The sequence below is a fragment of the Columba livia genome, chromosome 11 (genome assembly GCF_036013475.1).
Source record: "Columba livia isolate bColLiv1 breed racing homer chromosome 11, bColLiv1.pat.W.v2, whole genome shotgun sequence".
Lineage (NCBI taxonomy): Eukaryota > Metazoa > Chordata > Aves > Columbiformes > Columbidae > Columba > Columba livia.
The window spans coordinates 1,082,764-1,108,482 of record NC_088612.1 but is presented as its reverse complement, the minus strand read 5'-3'; the positions used below and the strand labels follow the sequence as shown (position 1 = coordinate 1,108,482).

Genomic DNA, 25,719 nt, shown 5'->3' with positions numbered 1-25,719 from the left:
TCCCAATAGCAGGCGGCTCTCCAGCCCCAAGAGACGCCGCCTGGAGAGGTGACGCAGCCCCCATCAGCTTCCAGGTACCTTCTGCTGGCGGAGAAGGTGTGAAAAGGCCGTTCCTTTGCCCAGGCAGAGGGGTGGTGATGGAGCAAGGTCACACGGGCAGGGAGCAGTGGCACAGCAGAGCAGAATGTGGCGCTTGGTGGCTCGAGCAAAGCTGGGAAGCTCTTGGGTTGGGATTGCCTTGGTCTCAGTGCTTGTCCTGGTTTTGATAAACCGTGACTTTGCCAACAGCTAATTCTTTGGATGGGAACAGTTTTGTGCCGGGTATATTTCCAAATCTGAACTTTGCTGGAACGCTTAACTCAAATATTTTTGTCATTTTACAAGAACCAGGGTGGAGCAGAGAATTGGTTTTGCCCTACTTAAAAATAGGCAAGCAAAGTTTCTGAAGAGCTCCTGCCTGTTCAGAAGAAGAGGGCACTTTTGAAATCCAGAGTCAAAGATGTGCGGTTTATCTGTGGAAAATCTCTCAGTGTCTATGAACTGGAGACCTCAGGTTTTGCAGACTGGATAGATGTGGTGGCAGATACATTCCCACACTGTCTGTCAGTCCTGGGTGTGCTCCAGCCCGGTCAGCTTCTGAACAGAACAGCATCCACAGGCTGCTGCAGGCGCTGTTGAGTTTGGGCACCTTAATTAAATATAAGTGGACTGTTCCTCCCATGTGCGGCTTTTAGTGGCTCCTGCTGGCTCCAGTTAAGAAGCCGGAGGTAGCTACCTGACTCATGTGGAAGAAACAAGGACCAAATAGGTAGGAAACTTTAAAGGAGTAGGTTGGGAGGAAAAGCTTGTAAAAATGAGATTTGAATTGGAAAGGGGAAAAGAAAATAGCAGCTGGGAAATGGGAGAAGACTTGGAGAAACCAGGTGAGCAGCAGAGAGGCTGGTGTGGAGGGTGCAAACTCAGCGGCTCTGGGGCTGGGGAAATCAGAACTGCCTGGACAAGGCCTGAGGTAACCTGCAAAAACAGCGAGTCCAGAGCTTCGGGGATCTGCACTTGGTGCGAGGAGTAGCAAGCACTTTGAATAAAATACCAATCCCTTGAAAAACTCAGTTCTAGAAATCTTAAATTGTCTGCCTGCTGTTAAGGGCTACTGCGACCTTGATCTTTGTGACTCAGTTCAGGAAAGTGGAAATGATGATATCCTGATGTTCTTGCAGATTGTAGAAATTAATTTAATGGGTAGTTGCAGAGCCCTTAAACTCTGGCGATCCTGTGCTGAGACTGGGGCAATATACGATGAATAAGGCATAGGGCAGCATGCTGATGTTATTTTTTCTTGGTATATAGCTACTGGTGATCAGGTGAGCGCTACCTGTCCTGCACGGTGACCGAAGCAGGGCACTGAGCACTAGCGATGGGGAAAAGGAGTATCTGCTCATGCAGTAGAGCTGTGTCGGAGCAGATAGAGCTGTCCTGGTTACTGCGACTGTCATGTCACATAGAGTTCCCTTCAAAGGTCAGAGAGGTTTACTAGCTGACATTAAGGCCCGTATTCCCATGGTCTCCCGGTACCCGAGACACTGGAGCAATTAGAAAGATAAATCTTCTTGGTCTTCTGTGTGAAAAGTTTCATAAGCATCCATTACCACCCTGCAGTTTCACTTGATCTTGGCACTTACCGCAGGTTCTTGGTTGAACTTTTCCTACTTGACAACAGCCTGTTCAAGCCTGGCCACTGATTTACCATCGCCTAGCAATGATTACATTCGTATTGTTTACCAACAAATATCATCAGACCTAGGATGATAAACACGGGGTACAGGGTAGTACTTTGATCGCAGATTGTACATGTAGTCCTTGAAAAATTTTTACTATAAGCAAATGAATTGCCTTAATTATTTAAATGGGGATATTATCACAAACCATAACAATCTCACTTTCCTTCTAGGAAGTATTTAGATAGTACATGCAGCTGTGGAAATTCCAGCTTGGGTAGTCTGTCAGGAAAAATACACAGCTGACATCTCGAAACCTTTGCTGGGCCGAAGGGAAACCCACCACCTTGGCTCTGATTAATACCGCACTGTCTGTGGAGTCTCTGCGAAGCGTCTCTGACAGACAGGCTGGAGAGTGCCAAGTCCTCCCTGGAGCTGCCCTCTGTCAGAGAAGGACGGTTTGGGCAGCGAGCCTCCTGTCCAGCCCTGCCAGGGCCATCCCACTCGGAAAGAGAGGGCTGAGCCTCATGTCCATCCTTGGTTTCTGGGCTGTAGGTTTTCCAATGCAGTCTGTAGCTGGAGAGGCTGTCTGTCCTGGGAAAGTTAATAGCAAGGAAAAGCTGAGAGGTTTGTGAGCTTCTGTCTTACCCTCTGGGCCACCATTGCAAGACACAGACTCCTAGGAAGAGCTTGCCCACTGTTGTCTGGTGGCTGAAGGCTCACTCTGCATTGCTGTGTGTGGCCAAGTGGGATCTCCCACTGCGCAGCCTGACCTTGCCATAGTGTCCCACTGCAGAACACAAATGAATGGATTTGTGTACCTGACTTCTGTGATAATGGACGCGAGGGAACAGAAGAAGGTCCTTCGGCTGGTCTGTGGTGCTGTGAGCCCCTGGGCACATTGGATTGCAGATAGGAAGCAAGTGGCAGCTCTTGCTGCCACCCAGGGCAGCGCTAGAGCAGGTCACGGGGCACACGTGAACACTCAGCTCGTGTTGGTGTCTGTTGAATTGCAGCAATCATGAGAAATAGGTATTGCAATTGGAGTTGGTCCAAAGGCTGAAACTCCTCTTCTTTGAATCATCTCGATTGCTTTTGTTTTGGGAGTGCCCAGATTAAACAATAAGAAGATATTTGAGATAATGGTGAGCAACTTTTTTTGTTTACTAAAATAGGTTTATCAGCAAATGATTTTATTTTAACTGAGGCTTAAATGGTTCTCCAGTGTTTCATAAAACACAAAGAACGAGGGAGGAATACCTTTTTCCCTGTCGTGAAATACAGCTTTAGATGTATGCGGTCTCAAACTTGGGTTTAACAGCTTTTGACTGAATGCAATTGAAAACTGCTTAGAGATATGCTCGAGATAAGAGAATGCTGATGCACTGAAAAGCAGAAGATTTCTCTGCCTCTTTAATCTTCCTTAGTTCCAGCTCACTTGCAAAGTCATCTCGCTGCTCAGATCATGAAAGACCCTCTAGGCATAAGCAGACTGTGAAATGTTTACCTGTATGAGATAACTGGTTTGCGGCTGTTCCTCGGTGAAGTCTCAGCACCGGGGTACCCCGTGGAGGTGTTTCTGAGCAGCGGTCTGCGGGAGCCCTGCACAACAAGGAGTGTCTGTGGAGGACACTGTCCAGGGGTGCCGCGAACAGCCGCGTGAGACACATTCTGCATTCCGTATTACTGCTGCAAAGAGGAACAGATAGGTCTTGGGATCAGATGAACGGGTACAGATTAACTTCCAACCAGCTATTATTGGAGCACATTTAAGTAGTTTGAGTTGGAAGAGCCTTTGCTGAAGCTGCCAGGGTAAGCAGATGATCCCAGTGTTCAGCACCCATCGGAGTCTAGAGAACCTCCAGTGTGTGTGTTGGCATTTACAGTGTGTTAAGGGAAAGCTCCTCCTTGACAGTAAAAGACAACGTGGCAAACTAGACAATTCTGAACAGTTTTTCCTCTTCAAAGCAACATTTAATTTTCCTGGTTTTCATTGCAGTGCAGTTGCAAGCAAATACACTTTTTGCTTGAGTTGTAATAAGATAGAGATCCTGTGTTTCCTAAGCCTGATGCCTTCTGCCGCAAATGCCACTTCTGTGTGTTGTATTTTGCCCTGTGCAGTAGTCGCCGGTGCAGGTCCCTGTTTCTGAGCACTTCAGACTCTTGCCCTCTGTGGAGTGGCCTGAGATCTTGCATCATTTCCCGTCATCTGTCCAAAGCTATTTATAAAAGGTCTGCCAATTCAGGCACATTGGCAAAACCCACTTCTCAGGAGAAAAGAAATAGTTTGGTAATGTATTCCTCCCAGCAAGTGTCTCAAAACTGTTGAGAAAACCTGAAATGTCCTAGAAAATCTTAATGAAAGCTAAGATATAATGGGATTGGGGAATGTGGGCAATTGAATAGTCCCATCTATTTGCAGTGCAAATCTTTAGAAATAGATGGTGCAACATGCACCGAGAAGTTGTTAGAGAGTATTGACAGGGAGAAGGTGGTTCCAAAATGTATTTGTTTGCGAAATAGAAACTTTTGGGTTTGATGTCTGAAGATACAACAAAAGTGACTCAAGGTAGGTCTTGCCATGCTCAGTATCTGATGGTAGATGTTCTACAGAAAGTTCCTACTTGTGATATTTCTGGGGTTTTCCACGTCGCCAGCTCGAGCAGCCCGGCTGGGCAGCAGCGTGGCGGGGCGGCAGGAGGCACCGAGCGGGGCAGCGCTTTTACCAGTCAATCTGCTGTGCCCAATAAGGGCTATTTTGGGAATCCTGAAAAAGCGTGTTGGCCACAGACGAAACGCCCTGAGCAACAGCACTCGCATCGGCTTCCCAGTGTGGCCCTGCAGGCACCGTGCTCCTGCCTGGCCATCTTCAGCCCTGCAACAGTGCTGCTGGCTGGGGAACAGCTGCAGCCTGGAGCTTTGGGCAGGCTGGAGACCACCACGCGCAGGGCACGGTGAACAGGGGGCGGCCTTTGCCGGGCAGTCACAAAGACATGGTTTCTGAATGTGTCTCCCGATCCAGCCTGTTTCATGCTGTTTCGGCAAACCACCATAAGAAGTACCACGTGCTGCAGGTGGCACAGGTGGGGTTGGAGTCCTCATCCTTCCCGTGAAGAGCCTCGCCAGGGTACAGATCTACGGAGCAGCACAGGTCTGAGCGGCTTCCACTATGAAAAATTGCTATTGCTTTTCCAACCACCAAGTTCCTCATGGCAGCAATGGACGGTCTTCTCAACTGCTGACAAAGATTCACTTTCTGTCCATGCCATTCTCTAGCAGTTTACTGCAAAATAATATCTGAAAGTGTTTAAAAGGCCTCAACTCACTGCACCTCCCTTCTCCTCATGTAAGCTTGTAGGTAACAGTTGTTACTATTTGATATATACAAGTTGTGTAGCCTCGGGCTTGTATTAGCTGGTGCCCATGTATTTCTATTGAGCTTTGCCCCCGTGAATGTATTTCAAGAGAATTCAGGTGTTGGTGAAAATGTTAGTGAATGCTAGTCTGGTGGTTGTCTCCTCTGTAAATGACAAGCGCTGCAGCACCAGCTGTATTTACAATTGCACAGCAAAGACTTTATCTCTGTAATGCAATAGCAATCAAAAGGCTGCATGTAGGAAGGTTTACTGTTCTACAGGAACGAACAAGAACAGTTCTACACAGCAATATGTATAGTACTGCAATTTAATGCAATAGTTCTACAAAAACGTGTAACTGTTCTACATAAATCCATCATCAGGCCTGTAAAACTTCTGCCCAAGAGCTGATGTAAATGCATTTTTTGTTGCTGAGAGCACCCTGCCCTGTTTCCAGGGCCTCTCTCCACACTGGGGTGCTCAAGGTACGGCAGATATTTAAATGATATCTGTACAGTCACTTGCTGCCTTACGACTCCAGCAGCACTGCAGCCGATGCAATAACTAGCACAGAGATGTCTTGGACAATTGCTCTGGTGACACTTCCGTGGGCAGGCGTGTTGTGCAAACTGCTTCACTTGGGGTTCCAGAGGTGGGGATGGCAGCAGTGCTCCGCGCAGGTCTGAACCCGGGACAGCTGGCACACACACAATTCTCTTATATTGGCCCTGAAGTTCTGGGAAAAAAACATTTGGTGCTTCTCGTTTCCACTTCATCCTATGCTTTGCTTTGTCACATCAGCCTTGCTCCTCTTTCTGCAGAATGTTTCAGCTGTAGATTCATGTGCTGGCTCTGCAGCCTGGCTCCGGCACACCTCCCGTGTCCCACGCTGGGAAGTTATAAGCAACTCAGGTCACTTGGAGCACCTGAGTGTGAAAATGTTGGTACTCATCATCCTTTAAAAGGTGATTTAACTCAGCGCACGCTTTCTGCCAGCCATGGTAAATTGTTCCGCATTTGCTATTCTGCGCGTGAAATACTGAGAGCTATCTCTAAGTGATGTTAACTAACAAGGAACTGATGGAAGGCTGAGCAATATGGGAAAGCTCCAGCCCTAGAAGTGAATTTCCCACAGAGAGGGCTGACACTTTCAGTGGTGACCCAGCTACAGGGCACGTTTTCTAAGCCTTCCTCTTCTCCCAGTATTGGCACAGCTCTGGCAGCTCCTGCTCCAGGCAGCTGCTCCGTCCCTGCGCTAAGTGTTGGTGAGGACATAGAAACAGTAGGCAATGCAACCGCCTGACTTAATAAAAATGTGTGATATTAAACAGGGAGCCTGCATGCAGTTAGCTGTACCGACATGTCCTAAATTGCGGATGATCTACCATGGGGCAAGAATGACTTGTTCTGTTTTAATTGTTTAATGACTTTTTTTTTCTTCATGCAGATTCACAGAATTTCCAAAGTATGTCACAGAACTCATTTATCTCTAACCTCAAAGTTGAACAACATCTGGGACTTTCTTTTTCCACCTTCATTTGCCCTTTGTACTTTGCTGCTTTTGGTTTGAACTGGTCTCTGCTAATGGTCCGGTCTTTCCCAGTCTTTCTATTGTGTCGCACGAGGATGAAGATCTTAGGGTTTGCTTTTTTCCTTTCCCCCGATATTGTCACAGCTCCTTTCCTGATCAGGACGTGGACAGTACAGAGCTTGCTCCAGCAAAGCCAGTTCCACCAAGTACACCGTGAGATGTATTGGGGAAAAGTCTGCAAACCCAGAAAGTATTTGTTAGGGAAATGTGTTTGTGTTTAAAAGAGCAAATAAAAAACCCCTGCTTCCAGTATGGAAACAGGTAGACTAACCTTTCCCAAGAAATGGAGGTGCCCAAGAAGTGCTGGGTTGTCAGAGAAATTCTAATGTATCCGGACTGTTTGTGCTATAAACTGTGGGGTGGAAGAGCCAGTGTGTGGGAAAGGCTTTGCTTAACGCCCGCAGAAAACGGGGCTGACTGGAGATGACAGCAGTTACAGGAGACCCAAAAGCTATCGACGCTCTTGGGAGCTGTGCCAGGAAAACCAAATCACATTTCAGGGCACAGATCACCCTGCAGAACACAGATAAGCAGGAACAGGCTGATAAGGCAACAGAAACGAAATGTTTCTTGAATCTCATCTCATCGGCTCTTAATATGTTGCATTTTCTCTCTAAATTCATCCCTATCCCTGTGCAAAATGAATCCTAGAGAAACCAAGACAAAAGCCTGGAGCTGCCAAGTCACCTTGGGCAACCTTTTCAAACTGTCTCCAAATCCTTCTTCCCTTGCCAACCACAATGGGTGCGGACGCTTTAAAATACTCCATTCCCTTTTATGCCGCAAGTAACAATGCACGCACAGGACTGAAATATTACATTGGAATTTACTGTTTGATCTTTTTGAACTTGGATATAATAAATGAATCACTGCTTCAATTCTAATTATTTTTTAATTGCTAGGCTTTGTGACCTTCGAAGTCCAGTTCTTTTCTTACTCTGCATTTTCCTGACAGTTAATATCTGCAAATGTTTTAGGATGGGTTAGTATCATATAGCATATCATCTACATGCTATGTAACTGCATTCTTGTGGGGAACAGGGAAACAATTCGGCACAGTAATTCATAGCCTAATCAATAGCATATTAAAAATCTGAGAACAGATTAGCAATTTGCTGGATTAGATAGCTATAAGTGGCCATGTGACACACAATTAAATTCTGAGCTGCTCTCTCTCACATGCTTCGTAATTCCATGAACAGTGAAGCTGAAGACAAGTAACATTCCTGCCCCATGATCTTCCTTGCTGCATGATTTGCCTCCAGATTGAAGGATCTCATTCATTAGATCTTACCACAAAATATGCTCTTAGAATGTCAGAAAAAAATCTGGAGGGGAGAAAACCAAAACCAACCAAGCAAAACCAACCCAAAACAAAAAACACAGGAAGAAGACAAAAAATCAAGTAGCTCTTGATTTATTTATTAGGAACCCAGAGAAACGGTGGTACTTCTGGACTATGTGGGGTTTACGAGTGTGCTGCCCCGATGAGGAAGCCTCCTCTGCGTTTGCTAATCTACTTTCCGCACAGCCCGGGCTGCCGCAGCGCGAACTGCATGGATGTGCAACCTCCACCCGCCCGGAAGGGCCGTGTGGTATCGGCAGGTGGTCCCACTGGGCACACCACGACGCCGGGCTCTCCGGGTGCTGTGGCAAGGCTGTAATGTCATTTTTTTCTTATTGCAGTACCCTAGAATCAGCTTGTTCCTTTGTCTCTCATAACAAAAATACTTTGTATGGGTGGAAGGATTCTTTAATTAACTAAATAGCACTGGATTTAGACATACAACCACTGCTGCTCCTGCCTTTTTTGAGTCCCAAATCTCTTTCTTTAATGCAAGTAAATACTCCACTGTGGCTTGGCTCTGGTTGCCGTCCTAACATCACCTCTTCCAAATATGCACTCCTGCAGGTTTTTTTATAGCCTGTATTTAAATACAGGCCTTCTGGAGCAGCCAGTGCTGTAATCTTCCAACTCTGTTTTGCTGGGTGGGCAGAAGAACTGCAACCTTGTTTCTGACTTTTCTCCACTGTTGGCAGCAGGGTTAGCTGCCTATAAATTAGCAAATATTGTAATGTAAAGAGCCTGTTAGTTACTGACTTTGTACGTGTGCTATTGTCAAATGCCCACGTCACCTCTCCTGCTACCGGGAGCAATGTCAGAGTTAGCAACACATCTGACTAAATTGAAACAGGTAATGCTTGCCTTCATAATTGAAGGGGGTTTAAAAGTTATCCAAATAACTTTGGAGAATCTGTGTAGAGAGCACCTTGGATGTTGATGTATTACTCATTTATTTAAAAAATAAGTTATGTGATTTAGAAATGCAGGGGTCAGCTGGATGCTTCTGTCCAGATGACAGCAGAGTGAGCTGTAGAACCCTGTGCAATGTAACTTCTATCCTAGAACTAACTATAAATAACATCTGTCCAACCAGTTAAATTGAGCATTGACTGTTTTATCTTCTTTTGAGTCATTCTGCATTGACGAGGCACACGGGGGACGCAGGGAAACAGCACCCTGTCTTGAGAGATGTACCAAAACCGCGTCAGGGCAAGCAGGGGGCTCTTCTGATAGCTACAGGCCTGCTGATTTCATGCCTCTCTCCAGTGAAAATGCTGTATAAAAGTCTTGCGAGGAAAAAAGTTGTAATTATTTTGCTTCATTTTGTTGTATTGGTTGTGATTTTCAGGGAAAAGTAGAGTTTTACTGTCCCTGCCTAGATGTGTTAGGGGAGATGCAACAGCAGGAGAGAAATCCTCTCTGGTGTTACAGAAGTAAGAGTAATGGCAAGTAGTTTGTAGATGCTTGTGGGGGAACATTCAGGTCCCCCACGACACTCAAGACTGCGGAATGTCTGAGCTGAACTGTCCTGTTCGGAGAAGGAAAGCTGCTGCTGCCATTCCGGCCTGCCGCCTTCCCACCGTGGCTTTGTTTCTTTACCACGGGGGATGTTTGAAGCCAGGAGGGTTGAACTGGGCCCACTAGACCACTCCACTGGCCGTGGTTTGTGGGAGCCCACAGGCCGAGATGGACAGCTGGGCCTCCTCGTCCTGCTCGTCTCCCGGCTGCCACAGGCAGTGACCTAGCACAGAGCCGTGGCCTGGCATGGAGCCGTGGCCTGGCATGGAGCCGTGGCCTGGCCCTCCTCACTGCAACCCCCCAGCTACAGAAAACCCACGTCTCCGCCTGCGGGCTTTGTTTGCGTGTGCTGCGCCGCGGCTGCGGGGAACGCTGACCCAGGCGGCGGGCACTGCCAGGGCTCGGGCCACGCGGGGTTTCAGGAGCAGGACTCCGGCTGCGCGCAGCTGTCAGGAGGCAGCGGAGACCCAACAGGAAGAGGAAGCAGCCATTGTAAGTGAAGCCTGGAGGGCCAATGCAGCTCTGCAGGGCCTGTTAGCGGCTGCGGGCCCCTCGCTCGCTCCCGTGGCTGGCTGTGCGCAGCCCCTGGCTCAGCTCCACCAGGCCCGCTTCTTTGTGTTTGACGCTACTGTTCTCTGGCTAGCTGGACACTCCGGCTCCTGCGAGCCGCCATATCCCGTGCAGGGAACAGGCCAGGCCGTGAGGAGACCGCTCTGCGAGACGCTGTCCCGCCGCGCCCCCGGCCAGCCCCGCTGGGGAAGGGGTCCGGGTACGGGCCGTGCAGCGCGGCCAGGCCCCGGGGCCCTCAGCACAAACTCCCGGAGGCCGGGAGCCGAGCTCCGCCGCCCTCCCGGCCCGCTGCCCCTCCCGGCCGCCCCTGCGCCGGGGGCCGCCCCGGGCCCGCCCCGCGGAGGCTGAGCCGCCGCCGGCCCCGCCCCTCCCTGCCCTCCGCGCCGGGTTACATGGCGGCGGTTGCGGCAGCGGCGACTGCGGCGAGGCGAGCGGGCGCCGGGCGGGAGGCGGTGGCGGGGCCGCGGGGCCCGGCCGTGTGAGCAGCGCAGCCCCCGATGAGCCTGGGAAGGCCCGTGAGTGCGGCGGAGCGGCCGGCGGGGCGGCGGGTGGGAGAGGGGTCTCGGGCTGCCGCACACGCGGGCCCGGCCCCGCCGCACAAAGGCGCTTTGTTCCCTCCCGCCGGACAGCGGCGGCGCCCCCGGCCCGCTCCGCTCCTCCCCGCTCCGCTGGGGCTCGCCCAGGCCCGGCCCCTCCGCACTGCGGCGGCTCGGGGGCAGCGGCGGCCCCGGGGCTGAGGGGGGCGAGCGGGCGCTGACAGGGCGGGCGGGGGCGGCCTCGAGGGGGGCGCTCCCAACGGCTGCGGGCCGGGCGGGCCCCGTGGCTCCCGGGGGTCGCCTCTCCCGCCGGAGCGGGGCCCGCGGGACCGGCGGGCGGCGGCCGCGCCGTGAAGGGCGTTTGAAGGTAGGGCTCCTCCGCGCTGCGGCGGCCCCGCGGGGGCGCCGGGTCCGGTGGCCGCCGTGAGGCCGGGGACCGCGCTGGCCGCATCCCCCCAGGGCCGGGGGAACGGCGAGGCTGGGTCCGCTCTGCCGGAGCGGTCGCCGCTGTCTGGACGGGGTGTGCGGGAAAGGAGCGACGGTGGCGGGCGAAGCCGGCCCGGCCCCGGAGGGCGGCGGGGGAAGGATGTCCTTTGCCGGGACGCCTGCGGGCTGGCGGCGGCCCCGGGCTCGGCTCCAGCCGGCGGAAGTTTTGCTGCTGGATTCGCTGCCGGCGGCTCCCGGCAAAGGACCCGGCGCCGCTCTCCGGCAGCCGTGCCGGGGACACGGGGACAGGGGCCGCTCGGTCCTGCCGCCGGCGCACCCGCGGGCTCCCCTGTAACCTCCAGCACCTTTGGTGGAAAAAGTGACTTAATACTTTTCGTAAGTGGCTTGAAGCATCCGATGAAAAGAGCTTGGAGAGGCGCTGCTCGAGTTCCGGGGTTTGGAGGAGCAGGCGGGCAGGACGCACACGCTGCGCTTCTGTGCGACGAGAATCTGGCTAATTCGGTACCATTTTGGATCAGCCTGACAATGGTCAAGTTAATTGTGTTGTGGAAAAAGAAACAGTGGTTGGCGTGTTGTCATGTGGCTCCTGCAAATACTGACAAAAACACGGTTGCCAAAAAGGTTTTTTTAATGTATATATTAGTATATGTACTTATGTATACACAAATTATGATAGCATTATGTGTTTATAAACTAGTTGCAAATTTCAGAAAGGGGTGGCTGAGGGGCAGATTTTAGTTTGGTAAAGGGCTTCAGAAATTGCGTGCTGTGAAGCTAAAATGGAACTTTACTTTCAGCCTCTGGGGCTCAGTCCCTGCTTGTGCGGTCGTTATCTTGAATTCACTCTTGGCTGGTCAACTGTTGAGTGGAACGGCAGGCAGTGACAGCTGCCGAGGTGCACGGGCTGCGCTTGGCTGGGGTAGGCGCTTTCGGTGGGGGTTCTTCACTGAATTGACCGAAGGGAGGACCAAACCCTGTTGATTTTATGATACAGAGAAACGCGGCGGATTTTTGTGTGCTTTTACAGATCCTGCAGAAGATTTATAAACTAATAGTAACATTTGCTGACTGCCAACACAGAGTTCCCTAAACAGTGTGGGGAGCAAGTGGGAGGCTTGAGAAAAGCGGCAGTTTGGTGAGCTGGCGGTGACTCACTCAGCCTACTGACTGCAACGTGGCTGAGCTAAAAAATGCTTCTGTGCCCTGTATTTTTATAGTCAAAGGGATAGTACTTAGCAGGTTGTATAATATGTCATTAGTCATTCTTGGTCTTTCTCTTGTGACTAATGATTTGATCATTATGTGGTCTGCATAATCAAATTAACTGGTATCTTTCGTCTTATTTGTATTTCTGAAAAAGTAAACGTCTCATACTTGCCTGTGTTTCAGTGTACATCCTGTTTCCTGAAAACCGTGATAAATCCACGTGCAGGAGCTGAGCACGGGTTGCAGGGGCCGCTGCACAGTGCGTGAAGCTGGTCCTGTGGTGATGTCTGCCAGCACCAGGAATCGTTTCAAAGACAACAGCCCTTCTGTGGGTCACTTCTGGTGCCCTCTCCCAAGAACCGATCTGTTTTAAAAGCATAGCTGTAAACCACATAAGAAACTAGTAGCTTTGTGCTTCCCTCTTTAAACTTTGTGGGAGGAAGGAATAAAAGTACCACTTAAAAAAAAAAGTAGTCTTGGAAAGGTGACAGCTTAAATGAAAACATCAGTGTCTGTGCAAACAGCCTATTCGGCACAAAGTGGGGTGATAAATCCCACTTTTTTATATTATAGTCCATTGTGTGTTTCAAGTGGTCAGGGCGTGTTACACAACTGAAGAGGAATTTGTCAATTTTGTTATTTAGTGTGCGTTTTCAGGACAGGCAGTTGGACTGACGGTTGTGACCTTTATTGAAATTGAAAATGTATGAGCTCAATGGGTGTTGGTGTCACTCTCTGTAAGTATTAGTGTTTTAAAAATACCACCTCATTATTTTCCAAAGTTAAAAAATCACTGTGAAATGCAAAGAAGAAAACTGGCTACTTTGAGCTCATTTTGGCATGAGAAAAGCCTTGATTTCTTCTAGCGAATTACCCTTTAAGTAATTATTATCGTGGTCAGAGTGACAGAAAGTTTGGGGTTAACTTTTTATTTTCCACTCTTCCTATCTGCTTCTGGTCCACAGGGCTATTTATCTTAAATGTCTGTTTGCTATTAACTTGTGGATGGGGAAGGGAGTTGAGCTGCTGCCCTGCGGGGGAGTGATGCCCTGGGGGCTGCGGGCCTGGCCAGGGACCCGGAGAGCAGGAACGGGCATAGTGAAAGAAGCAGGTCTTTAGTGTGAAAAGGGACATTAGTTAATGCAGGAGGTTAGTTTAGAAGAGCTGCTTTTTTGTTTAGACAAGGATCTGAACCTTGTCTGGGCATTGTAATTAGTTACATTTCCAAAGTTGAATTTCAGTGGCAGTAAGTGAAAGATCACTCTCAGTTACTGAGTCTTAATTTAATTTGTTTTAATAGCAGGGCATTTTTGCTAGGACAATCTCTAGTTGTTCTCACCATACCCATGTGAGGTACTGTCTCTGCTTGGCCCCTGGTCAGCTTACTAGGACTAGGTCCTGTTTCGAATGATAGCTGGACCGTGCTTTTTATGGCTTTGGGATTACGGCATTTGCTTGTAGTTACGTAGGAACTTTGTAGCAGGATCAGGTCACATTAAGGGCTGCAATGGGTGGCTTGTGTTGTCAACACTTGTTTTCTTAGCTAAATCACTCTACTGCTGAAAGTCATTACGTACCTTCTGAAAATGCTGCAGTTAGTGGTCACCTAGTGGAAGGAAACAGTATAAGCTGTGATTAAAAATGCTTCACTTCAGGAATACAGAATGAGAGTTTTTAGGGCTTCTGCTTCCATGGGCAAGGGCCCGTGACTGCCTCTCTCCGTGGGGCACAAAGGTTGTAGCTGCCCTGGCTGTGGAGCTGCTGCTGCCGTCCGTCAGTCCTGGCGCTCGGGCTAGGAGCTGAGTTACATGAAGAAGTCGCTAGATCTAACTTCTCGCTGCTGACGGGCATCTGTTTGAATCCGGTCCTGTGCTGTTCAGTGGCACTAGCAAAAAGAGAGGTTCCAGATGTGTCACCCAGCCGCTGCAAACCCGTTCTGTGTGGCTGCATATTGAAGACATCAGCCATGTGGAACAATAGGCCTGATGGTGGGGAAGGGTACAGATGGTTTTAGATGGTCCCAAGGATATAAAACGCAGCTTATTGCACGGTATTTGAACAGAGGCCTTGGACCTCGCGTTAAAATGAAATTTAAAGTGCAAGTATAAGCTACAAACATGAATTTCTGTAACATTTTTTGAGGAAGTGGAGAATGAAAGGAAGATGGTCTGGGGTGATGTGATGTGATGTGAACCTTTTACAGGCATCAACTCAGAATGAGTGAGCCTGGAAATGGCGCATGTGAATGAGGAAATAGGGCCAGGTTTGAAAAAAAGTTAAAAATCAAGAGGCTGGACTTCTGGTTTTTATAGTTGTGAGCAAAGAGTTGCATAGTCAATGATGCTATTTTAGTTAACTCTAGGATAAAGTTTTTATTTGTCCTTTAAGCAAATGAATGGGTATTATAAGAAAGGTCGTTGTGCTGATGTGTTAACATGGATATAAATGCAAGATAGTTTCACCTCATTATGTTTGTACTGAGGCTATAGTAACCCTTGTAAAGCACTGTCAGAAATCAGGGCTCCGGCAATAGGTGAGGAAAGGATTCGCAAAGGGAGAAACGTGTTGGAGGCAAGCTCTGGGTTTCCTTCTTGCCCGGTTCAGCGTGGGGCTGCACAGGTGCCTGGGCTGTGTGTCCGTGTCAGGAGCGGTGATGTTTCAGTGTGTTCAAACAGGCTTCTTTCTGTTGGCCAGAGTGCCTTTCTTCCCTTTTTTTTCTTTTTTCTGCATGCAATTCTGATTACTTTAGTGAATTGAGGCCATTATTTGCAATATGTTAATAGTTAGTCAGCTGCTCTTGCTGCCCTGTTAGGAGTGGGGAGACTTTTTTTCCTTGGTCCCGCTTGTCCCACTGAAATGCTAGCGCAGTTTCAAGGGAAAACACTCATGCAGTTGATTCTAACGTGTTGGGATAGTTCGGGGAACTTTACGTTTATTTAGAGACTGGGTGAAGAGCTGTCACATGTTAATCTAAGATAGAAGACATTTAGTGGTTTGATATGACCTATAATTGTTGGGGAAGAACATACAAGTGACTTGTAATGGAATTGCCAAAGCCTCACCACACTAGAAGGTTTACGTTTGACTCTTGTCTTTGTGGCGTATTTGAGCTTTTACAAGAAACGAGGATGTTGTGCAAAATGCAGCCTGTGGTCTCTATGGCTGCGTTCTGCTGCTGCAGCCAGGGAAGCTTACTGGGAAAATTACCGCTTTGCTGTTCATAAGTAGTAGTTGCATCCATGAGACTATTAAAAAATAAGTGATGTCTGAAAGTGCCCTTATGTTAGGGGAAACGGTTAATAGATCAGTTACTGTGTAAAATGTACTTGCTGTTATGTTTTTATCTGTAATCTAGGTTGGATAAGCGTAGAAGTAATTGATAAAGTAGTAATACTTGTCTGGTATGTATGTATTACCACTATGATTCCTGTAACAATGAATCTATAGAGGCAAAGTTACGATTTGAGATGTTAGTAAACTTCATCCAAAATCACAGGAAATCCAGCTCGGTAAGTGGCGTTGGATGTGTGCTGTATGTTCTGCACACTCAAAAATACCGGGAGCACGCAAACCTGGCCCTTTCGCAACAGTGGTTCCCAGTTCTCTCTTATTGTGGTGAAAGAATTGAAACCCTGGTTTTGTTGTTGAGTAAAAGTTTAGCAGAAAGAATTATTCCAAAATACAGTGACTGATGTGCAGCGTATTATTGGTTTTGACTTGTCTCTTAACAGCTGTACTGGAGAATTACCAAGTGTTTTGTGATGCTCCCTTCTTTATGAAGATTCAGTAGTATTTTTCATTGTGAGTTTTACGTTCTCAATAGGTTGTATGTTAAACTTGCCCAGTATATGTTTAGGAATGGCAGTTGGTGATTATCGTCAGTCTCCCTCCACGAGTATGAAAAGTATATGTCGTTTCTAGTTAGTTTAGCTTTTGTGACTGTTTCTTGCTTTGTAAGCGGACACTGAATAAGCTGTGTATTTAGGACAGCCTAAGGAGCTGCGGGAGGAGGAGGACTCCTGTATGGGCTGGAATACTGATGTGTTTCTCTCTCCTTTCCAGGTTGTCACAGAGTAAAATGGATGGTAGCTTTGATTGTGATTGCGGTGAGCTGGAGCCACCTGATCATTAACAGAAGGCATCTTTTGTAAATCAAGAGCTGCCAGTTTCCCGTTTAACTAGACTGTAAACAAAGGAGAGGAGGAGGAGGAGGAGGAAGACGAAGAAGAAGGAAAAAATAGTGCTTACCAGCACCATAGAATGACGCTGCTCAGGACCAGTCCAACACTGAATGTATCTGCACTGTGAGGAGGAGGATGTTAATAGAAGCCTATTATGTGCATATTTATTCACATTTTTGTTAAATGTTAACCAGTTTAGCACAGTAGAGCTGAGTGCATAGTATGTCATTTCATTCCGTTTGAGTTTCTTGTGAGTATTTTCTTTAATGTCTGCAGAAATGCTGCACCTTTCTTGAACTATGAATGCTGCAATCTTTCTATCTTATGCTCGGTTTGAGTTCTAGAGCTTACGGGCTCTAAATTCAAGGGGACACAACAGGCCTGGCTGGCTCATAATGCAATGAGAGTGTCAAGAAACCATCTTGCAGTCAAAGCCAAGTGTTTCTTCTCCCTTTCTGCAAGACCTTTCCTTCAGATACCAGTGGAAGTGTCTCTGCGTGTTTACAGAAGCTTAGTAGTTTGAGGAAAAAGAAACGTAAGGAATTTTAAAATGGCAGAAAAATTTGAAAGTCTCATGAACATTCATGGTTTTGATCTGGGCTCTCGGTATATGGACTTAAAACCACTGGGCTGCGGTGGAAATGGCTTAGTTTTTTCTGCTGTCGATAATGACTGTGACAAAAGAGTGGCTGTCAAGAAGATTGTCCTTACAGATCCCCAGAGTGTTAAACATGCTCTACGCGAGATCAAAATTATTAGAAGACTTGACCACGATAACATTGTCAAAGTATTTGAAATTCTTGGTCCTAGTGGAAGCCAGTTAACAGATGACGTGGGCTCCCTTACAGAGCTGAACTGTGTTTACATTGTCCAGGAATACATGGAGACAGACCTGGCTAATCTGCTGGAGCAAGGCCCTTTACTGGAAGATCATGCCAGGCTTTTCATGTACCAGCTGCTACGTGGCCTCAAGTATATTCACTCTGCAAATGTTCTGCATAGAGATCTCAAACCAGCTAATCTCTTCATTAATACAGAAGACTTGGTGCTGAAGATTGGTGACTTCGGACTTGCACGAATCATGGATCCTCATTATTCCCACAAGGTATGTGAAGAGTGGGAATATTTAAGTGATAGGTGGAGAACCGTGCTTAGAATAGCATCTTCCTCCCTTTGGCAGAGGGAGGTAGTCTGAAGGCCTCATTAGCAGGCGGGATATCATGTTAGGCCTCATACAGTAGAACTGGAGTGCTTGCAAATAGATTAACGGGATCCCTCATCCCATGTTTTGTCTCAGGTAGGACTACTGCAGGCATAAAAGAAACTTTTTTTTTTATTACTAGATGTGTTCCGAAAAGCACGTTCTTAACAGTGAATGCGGAACTGAGAACATTTAGAGGCATAACTATAGAAACCATAGTAAAGTTTAGAAGTGGAACATTCCTAGTGTGCAAGCGCAGCTACTACCTGGGATTGATTTAGAGATGCTGTCTTCCTGGTTAAGGTGATGTTTCACTAGAGAGTTTATGATGATCTCTGCATTTATTTGCCATCTGGGAATAAGAAAGTTTTACTGCAGTACCTCATTTGCCTAACAAATAGTGTCATACTTCAATATTGTTGCTGTTCATCCGTAAAGATATTACTGTTCCTTTTTGAAAGGTAAAAAGGCGTAGTAGGGAGCACATGGTGCTGTCCCTGGGACCTCAAGACCAAAAAATCTTGTGGTAGGGCATTAAAAAGATAGGAAACAGGCAAATCTAACTGCGTTTTTGTTTGGTTTTGTTTTTAAATAATTTCACTAGGGCCATCTTTCTGAAGGATTGGTTACTAAATGGTACAGATCGCCTCGTCTTTTGCTTTCTCCTAACAACTACACTAAAGCCATTGACATGTGGGCTGCAGGTTGCATCTTTGCTGAAATGCTGACTGGGAAAACCCTCTTTGCAGGTGAGTGGAATAAAAATGTGTGTGTATATTCCCAAAAGGAATGGTACTGCTTAATTATCTTCTTAAAGAAAGGTTGATTCTTGTGGCCGGTATCAAGAGCCATTGACTGTTAGCATATGCTATGTTATTATGCAATTATATAAGCAAACTATAAATTGATGTATTTGTACAGTAGAAGGCGTTTCAATTTCTGTTACTTGTACCAGTGTGTATTTGGATAAATATTACAATTTAATTTAGTACTCACATATATGGTAAATCTGTGTGTAATTAGGTTAAGTTAAATTTATTGGATACCTAAGAAGTGTTCTAAATACATGTATTTTAGTGAACTGATGTATCCGGGGAGTATTTGAGGATTATGAATGGCCTGAGTATCATATTCATAAAAGTTTTTTTATGTAGTCAACCTAATCACTTCTCCCTTCCGTCTGTATTTTTAATGATGACAGAGTAGCCCTTTTTCCCCATTTCCATTTTTGAAGTCATCTGCAGACTGTGTTGGCCTGGCCTTTGTTTCAGTGGTGCAGGGGGACTCTTGAGGTTGCGTTTCAGAGCTGGTGTTCCTTTAGACGCGTGTGCGCTGCGGGCACACCGCTGCAGTAGTTCGTAGCTTTGTGTGTCAAGGTAATGATCTGGAGAGCCTTTGCCCATTGAGCGCTATTAATGGAATATTGTCACCTTGGAATCGTTATTTTATAGAAATCAGTGATCATGCGAAGAGACTTCTCTTAACTTGCAGTGAGTTGTGGACTCTTTGACTTACTAACTATTGGACTGATGTCCCCAGTGTATTAAATATTTGGCTGATAGGAGATTCACTGGGTTTCTATTGCACCAGGCACTTCTACTGGAGTAGTGAAATAGTGGGAGCAAGCCTGTGGATTTCAGTGTTCAGCATCGCTTGATTGCAACTCTCAGCATTTTGCCTTTGCTTTGAGTAGCATTGGTCTTTGCTAAAGTTTTTTATTGATCTAATATCTATGTAGTGAGTTATATTTTTTAAACTAGTCTTAGTAACCAAAGTTCTAAGTTCATAGGTTCGTTTGTGTGCCCTAATTGCATTGTGTAGATACCTAGATGTGAATGTGTCCCTCTGATAATTAGACACTGCCATATTTTGCTGGTCTGAAGAGCTGACTTCTTGACATCGTGCATTTGGAAAGGGAAGAAGGTTGGAGATCTGACAGCCTGTCCTGAGGCTCTGGGTAGAGTTCTTGTGCAGAGCTATTTGGAGGGCTCGATTTGGCTCATTTGCAGGTTCCTGTCTGCTTGTGAGCCTTCCCTTAGGAATCCTGCTGGTGGGAACAGGGAGGGAGAACGCAGGTGAAAGCTGCGGAATACCTGGGCTGAGGAGGGGAAGGGAGGTCGAGGCAGAGGAATTCAATAGCTGTTCCAAACAGCTGCTGGAATTCTTTCTTCTATGTAAATATTTTTAAATGCTAGTTTCATTTATAGTGGAAAGAGAGCTGATTGATTTTAGGTGGATAGGACATGAAATAATGATACGGTAGAATCTGTTTTCCAGCAGATTGCAGACAGTCTAACATCTGATCGATTATATTAAGTAATTTGTAATAGTCTAAATAGAAGAACAAAACAGCTTTTTCAATCCAAATAGGTTAACATGAGACAAGACCGATTCGGTTCAGGATGTATGTCTTGGTCAGGTTTTCTGTGGTGACTTTACCTAATTGCGTTGTGTAGATACCTAGATGTGTTTACCTCGGTTTTCCTGTAATCCAGCTGGCAGACGTGTGGTAGGATGTGCAGTGCACGCTGTCGTGCAAACCGCTAGCGTGTAGATCTTGAGATGGTACAGTGACAGTACATTGTATTTAATGTTACTCGTGTCAGTATTACTGATGATCGCCCAGAGCTGCTTGCTGAAACCCCAGCATGCAAATAATCCTATATATTTTCATCTGCTAGTTGAGTCTCTAGGGTGCTCCATGCTTCTTGGAGCTCAACAACAGATTGAGGTAGACAAGCTGTATTTCTGGGTACTCCAAGTTTAACACTGGTACTGAATATAGGTACTGTTCATTATTCAAAATTCACCTGCTGTATAAGCCCTTATAGTTCTTTACCCAGGGAAACTTCAGGTAGTGCTAAACGTGTGCTGTCATTTCAATCATAATCCGGTACTTGTTTTTAAACAAGATTAGACTGCTTAACTGAGTGATGAGTTTTGGCTTGCACCTGACGGTGATACAGAGTTTCAGAGCAGAGTATTAAAACAAATGGCTGTGGTCTGTAAGATCTCTTGCTGAGCTAAACCACCATTGTTTTTATTATTAAGGGGCATGTAATTCAAAGTGAGGTCACGTTGAATTTGTCAGGTGGCTCAGTTGAAAGGGCAGGATTGCAGTATATAGCATATACCAGAAAGACAGTGTTGCTGTAGAGTGCTGCGTCCACGGTGAAAACATCCTTGCAAAAGTTTCAGGTTAGGTTGCTTTGTTTGTGTGTAGCGGATCTATAATTCTTCATACGCTACAGCGCGTGAGAGCTCTTCAGATTTATCATCATTCACATGCAGAACTTGAGCCTGCCCTGCGTGTAGGAGGTGACGCTCTGCTGCTGAAAGCAGCTGCCCAGGGCACCACGTTTTGACAACCCTTTGAAGTTGCAATGGCAGCTTGTTTTTTCTCTTGGTGTTTAGGTGCGCATGAACTTGAACAGATGCAGTTGATTCTAGAATCAATTCCTGTTGTACATGAGGAGGACCGTCAGGAGCTTCTCAACGTAATTCCAGTTTACATTAGAAATGATATGACTGAGCCACACAAACCTTTAACTCAGTTGCTTCCAGGCATCAGCCCTGAAGGTAAGTCATCCAGAGAAAACTGCGTTCTGTATTTCAAAATCATAAAATAGTGAACAACTTTACAGTGTGTGTGTGATTGTTGAACACAAGTTTAGTTAGCGGAGTCTGTATGTTGCCTGAAGGAGAATTGTCTTCTGCTCTAATTAAAAAACAAAAGTTGCTTACAAAATAGCTGCTTGGTCATCTTTGGGCTACAATTGTGGATCTCTGCTGGACGTGTTTGCCCTGCAAGGCTGATTGAATTGCTCTGTTTTGAAACACTGCCCTTCTAAACGTGAGGGAACATTGGAATGGCGTCAGTATAAAACAGCTGTCTTTCAACTCTTTTTGAAAGAAAGTCCCCAAACAACCTGACAGCGATGTTTCCAGTAGCTGTTGGTGGATACCAGTCCAGCAAGAAGCATTCTGTCTCTTACTGTTTTTTCCTGCTGTAGGTTAAATTACCGTTGATCTTCAATTCGAGCTCTACTCTTGTAGCTTTCCCGCGGCTCCAGAAGGTCTGTTTGACAGTCTAGGGTCAGCAGCTGGTGCTCTGGAGAAAATGCACACCTCTAGAGCAAAGCACTGCGCCTAACCCGAAATTCCAGATGTCTCAAATGTCTCTTTTCTCCCGTTTAATGATAACTTTTTCTCCACAGCACTGGACTTTCTGGAGCAAATTTTGACATTTAGTCCCATGGATCGATTGACAGCAGAAGAAGCTTTGTCCCATCCTTATATGAGCATTTATTCCTTTCCAACGGATGAGCCTATTTCAAGTCATCCTTTTCACATTGAAGATGAGGTTGATGATATTCTGCTGATGGATGAAAGTCACAGCCATATCTATAATTGGGAAAGGTAAATTCATCACTTTACTGTGTCACATAACATAACTGCATGTTTGTGTGCTTGAAGTAATGTTGCTTCGTGGGTATCGTTTCCTTTTCCATTTGTTTCTTCTTCCTGAGTTGACCTGAGAATAAACTTTTCCCGTACGGGCAGTGCATTGTCATTTGGTTTGTAGTTCATCAGACTGACTTGGGTATGCCGGTGCATTCCTGAGATGCCCTTAGGACTCTAGAATCTAGAGTTAATCTCCATTACATGGTTTTTGGTTGGTTTTTTTTAAACTTTAGATGAATAAAGTTTAAAGTATGATTGTCTTGTACAACGGTTAACTCCTGTAATAGTAAAGAGATCTGCAGTAGTCATTTAAAGTCAGTTAAACCCACTTTAAGGAAGACTTGTGTAAATGGAGTGAGCTATTGTAGATATTCTGCACTCAATCTGTATCAGATGTACATATGAGGATTACTTTATGCTAGATTAAATTAAAAACCTGGAAGAAGTACCCAGTTGGATAGAGGAAAAACTGTGTTGAATCGTTGTTGTTCTGTAATGGAATTTCTAAGCCGTGTGTGTCTCGGGAGCCAGAAGACTCTGTTTTAGTTGCTAACACTTAGGAACTTGTCTTACAGATACCATGACAGTCAGTTCTCAGACCACGACTGGCCTATTCATAATAACTATGAAGCTGATGAAGTTCAGCGTGATCCAAGGGCTCTTTCTGATGTTACTGATGAGGAGGAGGTGCAAGTAGATCCTCGCAAATATTTGGATGGAGATCGTGAAAAGTATCTGGAGGATCCTGCCTTTGACACCCACTTCTCTACTGAGCCTTGCTGGCAGTATTCGGATCACCATGAGAACAAGTATTGTGATCTGGAATGTAGTCACACTTGTAATTACAAAATGAGGTCATCTTCATACCTAGATAATTTAGTTTGGCGAGACAGTGAAGTTAACCATTACTATGAGCCCAAGCTTATTATAGATCTTTCGAACTGGAAGGAACAGAGCAAAGAAAAGTCTGATAAGAAAGGCAAGTCTAAATGTGAAAAGAATGGGTTGGTGAAAGCTCAGATAGCGCTTGAGGAAGCATCACAGCAGCTTGTTGAAAAAGAAAGGGAGAAGAATCAAGGGTTTGACTTTGATTCCTTTATAGCAGAAACCATTCAGCTTAGTTTACAACACGAGTCTACTGATGTGGATAAATTAAATGACTTGAATAGCTCAGTGTCTCAAATAGAGTTGAAAGGGTTAATATCCAAGTCGGTGAGCAGAGAGAAGCAGGAGAAGGGCATGGCTAATTTGGCGCAGTTGGGAGCTCTGTACCAGACCTCTTGGGACAGCCAGTTGGTGAGCGGCGGGGAGGAGTGCTTCCTCATAGACCAGTTCTGCTGCGAAGTCAGGAAGGATGAACACGTTGAGAAAGAAAATACTTACACCAGTTATTTGGACAAATTTTTTAGTAAGAAAGAAGATGCTGAAATGCTAGAACCTGAGCCAGTAGAGGAGGGGAAGCTTGGGGAGAAGGAGAGAGAAGAGGGCTTCCTGGGTCACGGCGGGGAGCTGCTCTTCAACAAGCAGCTGGAGGCCATCGGCATCCCGCAGCTGCACAGCCCCGTTGGCTCGCCGCTCAAGTCCATCCAGGCCACGCTAACGCCTTCCGCCGTGAAATCCTCTCCCCAGATCCCCCACAAAACCTACAGCAGCATTCTGAAACATCTGAATTGAAACACTCAGCAGACATTTCTTTTATATTCATGAGGTGTTTGTCTTTTTTTATTACTAGTGTAAGTAATTTTTTTACTTGAATCAGACGGTGTCATTTTGGTATGGATTTCGTTAGTTTTCTGTTTACCATTGGTTTTACAATCCAGAATTACTTTCTATACATGCGTTACTTTTGTTTCTAAACTGGCATGTCGTTTGCACACAAATTAAAGAATAGAGCAAAATAATGCAAAATGCAGGAGTAACAAAAAGTGCACTAAACCAAGAAAAAACCCATATTCTCTCAGTAAAAGTGTCCATGTTTTGCAGAAAAAGAACCTTGCCTTGAAATTCGCACAGTGAGACTGTACATAATTGCATGAAAATATCTATTTTTCCCGAACCATGTTTTCATTCCCGCGTATTTTGGAGTTTTTCATACTGTACACATTTCTCAGACACATGATACCAGCAGCAACCGGCCCGAATGCAGAACTTGGTACGCATGTGTTATCTACCTCAAGGTAACAGCAGTATGTGGCAAAACATTAACCACCCATAGTGCTTCTCATTATGCACTTCTATTTAGCCAGCATTATTGTAGTAGCTATTCTTGAAGATCATTCAATATTTATAAATGTTCTGGTATGCATTCTTTATAGTGAAGTGTTAATATGCAGCACTTTTATTTATTTTAGCAAATAAGTATATTTCTGTAATTATAGAAAGTCAACTTAATTTTTAAGTTACTTTTCAGATAAAAGTTTTTGTTTAGCACTATGGTTTTATTGCCTACATAGCTGGAGATATATTAACATCGGCTTATTCTGAGGCTATCCAATACATTTTTTAATGTTTATTTTTTAGTTTTCATTTCAAGTGAAGCACTCACTGTGTATAGGAATTCGTAATTGGAGGTGCTTGATCTCGACAAAGGAAATTAGGAATTGCTTTATTCTCAGATGCTCCTAGAAGTCTTAACTGTGCTCATTTTTTAAAAGAATTTGTAATGTTAGTTGTGTGCATGGAAATAATTAAGGTACAACATAACCGTAGGTTAAAGTTCTATATGGTGAGGCATTTTGTTTTTACTGTATGTTTTTACTGAATGATTCCTGTCCCGCCCCCCGCTCCAAAGCAAGCATGAATAAGATTAGGTTAAATGTAGCATGTAGCATCTCGGTCTCTGAAAATTTGTTTTACCTTCTGATTTTTTGAAATACTGGATGTATCATTGGCTCCCCTGTTTAAATGAAAACCAAATAAAAACATGGCCAGCAAAACTCGCTGCGTTTTGGTGCTTTGTCTGAGGAACAGGAGCTGCTGCTGCCCTGGGCGGGTGTGGGGGCCGCGTCCTGGGACTGCGCACTCGGAGTGTTTATTTTTCTTTATTTTATTCTTTTTATTCTATATTATTGTATTCATTATTTATTATGTCTCTCTCTCTCTCTCTTTATATATATATGTATATATATATGTATATATAGAGATGGTCCTGCAGCCCCGGGGAGCCCTGCGCTGGGAGGGGACACGGGGTGTTCACCTCTGTCCTGCTGCCGACGACCCGTGTTTAAGGAAATCGTGTGGAATGGTCTGGCTGTGAAAGCCAAAGTGTATGGCGGTGTCAGTAACCATTTTGATGAAAATACAACTGCCTTTGAGTGTGTGAGCATCATGGTTTGTCAGCTTTTAGGCAGAAAGTGGAGGAGGTGCTGTGGGGGCCCCTTCGTGTCGGTGGCATCCTGCAGTGGAGATAATGGGCCAAGAGCCTGTGTGGGGCACTTTCACACCTGAGCGCAGGAGCAGGACCAGGTAACTCCTGCGGGACACCAAAATGTGCAGGTTGGCTCTGTTGCAGCAAGCGCTAAGAACGGTGTGTATTTGTCTTCCAGTTGCTCCCATCAGAACCGGTCCTGAGGGAGCTAATAAAGCTGCA

The 25,719-nt window shown here is 46.0% G+C and overlaps 1 protein-coding gene across 7 annotated transcripts in view; it reads left to right on the top strand.

Annotated features, from left to right (window-relative positions):
* Positions 1-25,066, top strand: part of MAPK6 (mitogen-activated protein kinase 6) — an 83,945-nt gene extending 58,879 nt beyond the window's left edge. For 4 of the 7 annotated variants that reach the window (XM_065076409.1, XM_065076406.1, XM_065076408.1 and 1 more), the window contains 5 exons: positions 16,347-17,570; positions 18,271-18,415; positions 21,081-21,245; positions 21,884-22,085; positions 22,706-25,066. In XM_065076409.1, coding sequence (XP_064932481.1) covers positions 17,016-17,570; positions 18,271-18,415; positions 21,081-21,245; positions 21,884-22,085; positions 22,706-23,804 — 2,166 coding nt within the window. In that variant the 5' untranslated portion in view covers positions 16,347-17,015 and the 3' untranslated portion in view covers positions 23,805-25,066. Of the gene's footprint in view, positions 1-9,868; positions 10,018-10,410; positions 10,611-10,865; positions 10,999-16,346; positions 17,571-18,270; positions 18,416-21,080; positions 21,246-21,883; positions 22,086-22,705 lie in introns of those variants that run through there. The other 3 variants (XM_065076407.1, XM_065076403.1, XM_065076405.1) reach the window with 3 other exon arrangements.
* Positions 25,067-25,719: the final 653 nt, after the last annotated feature.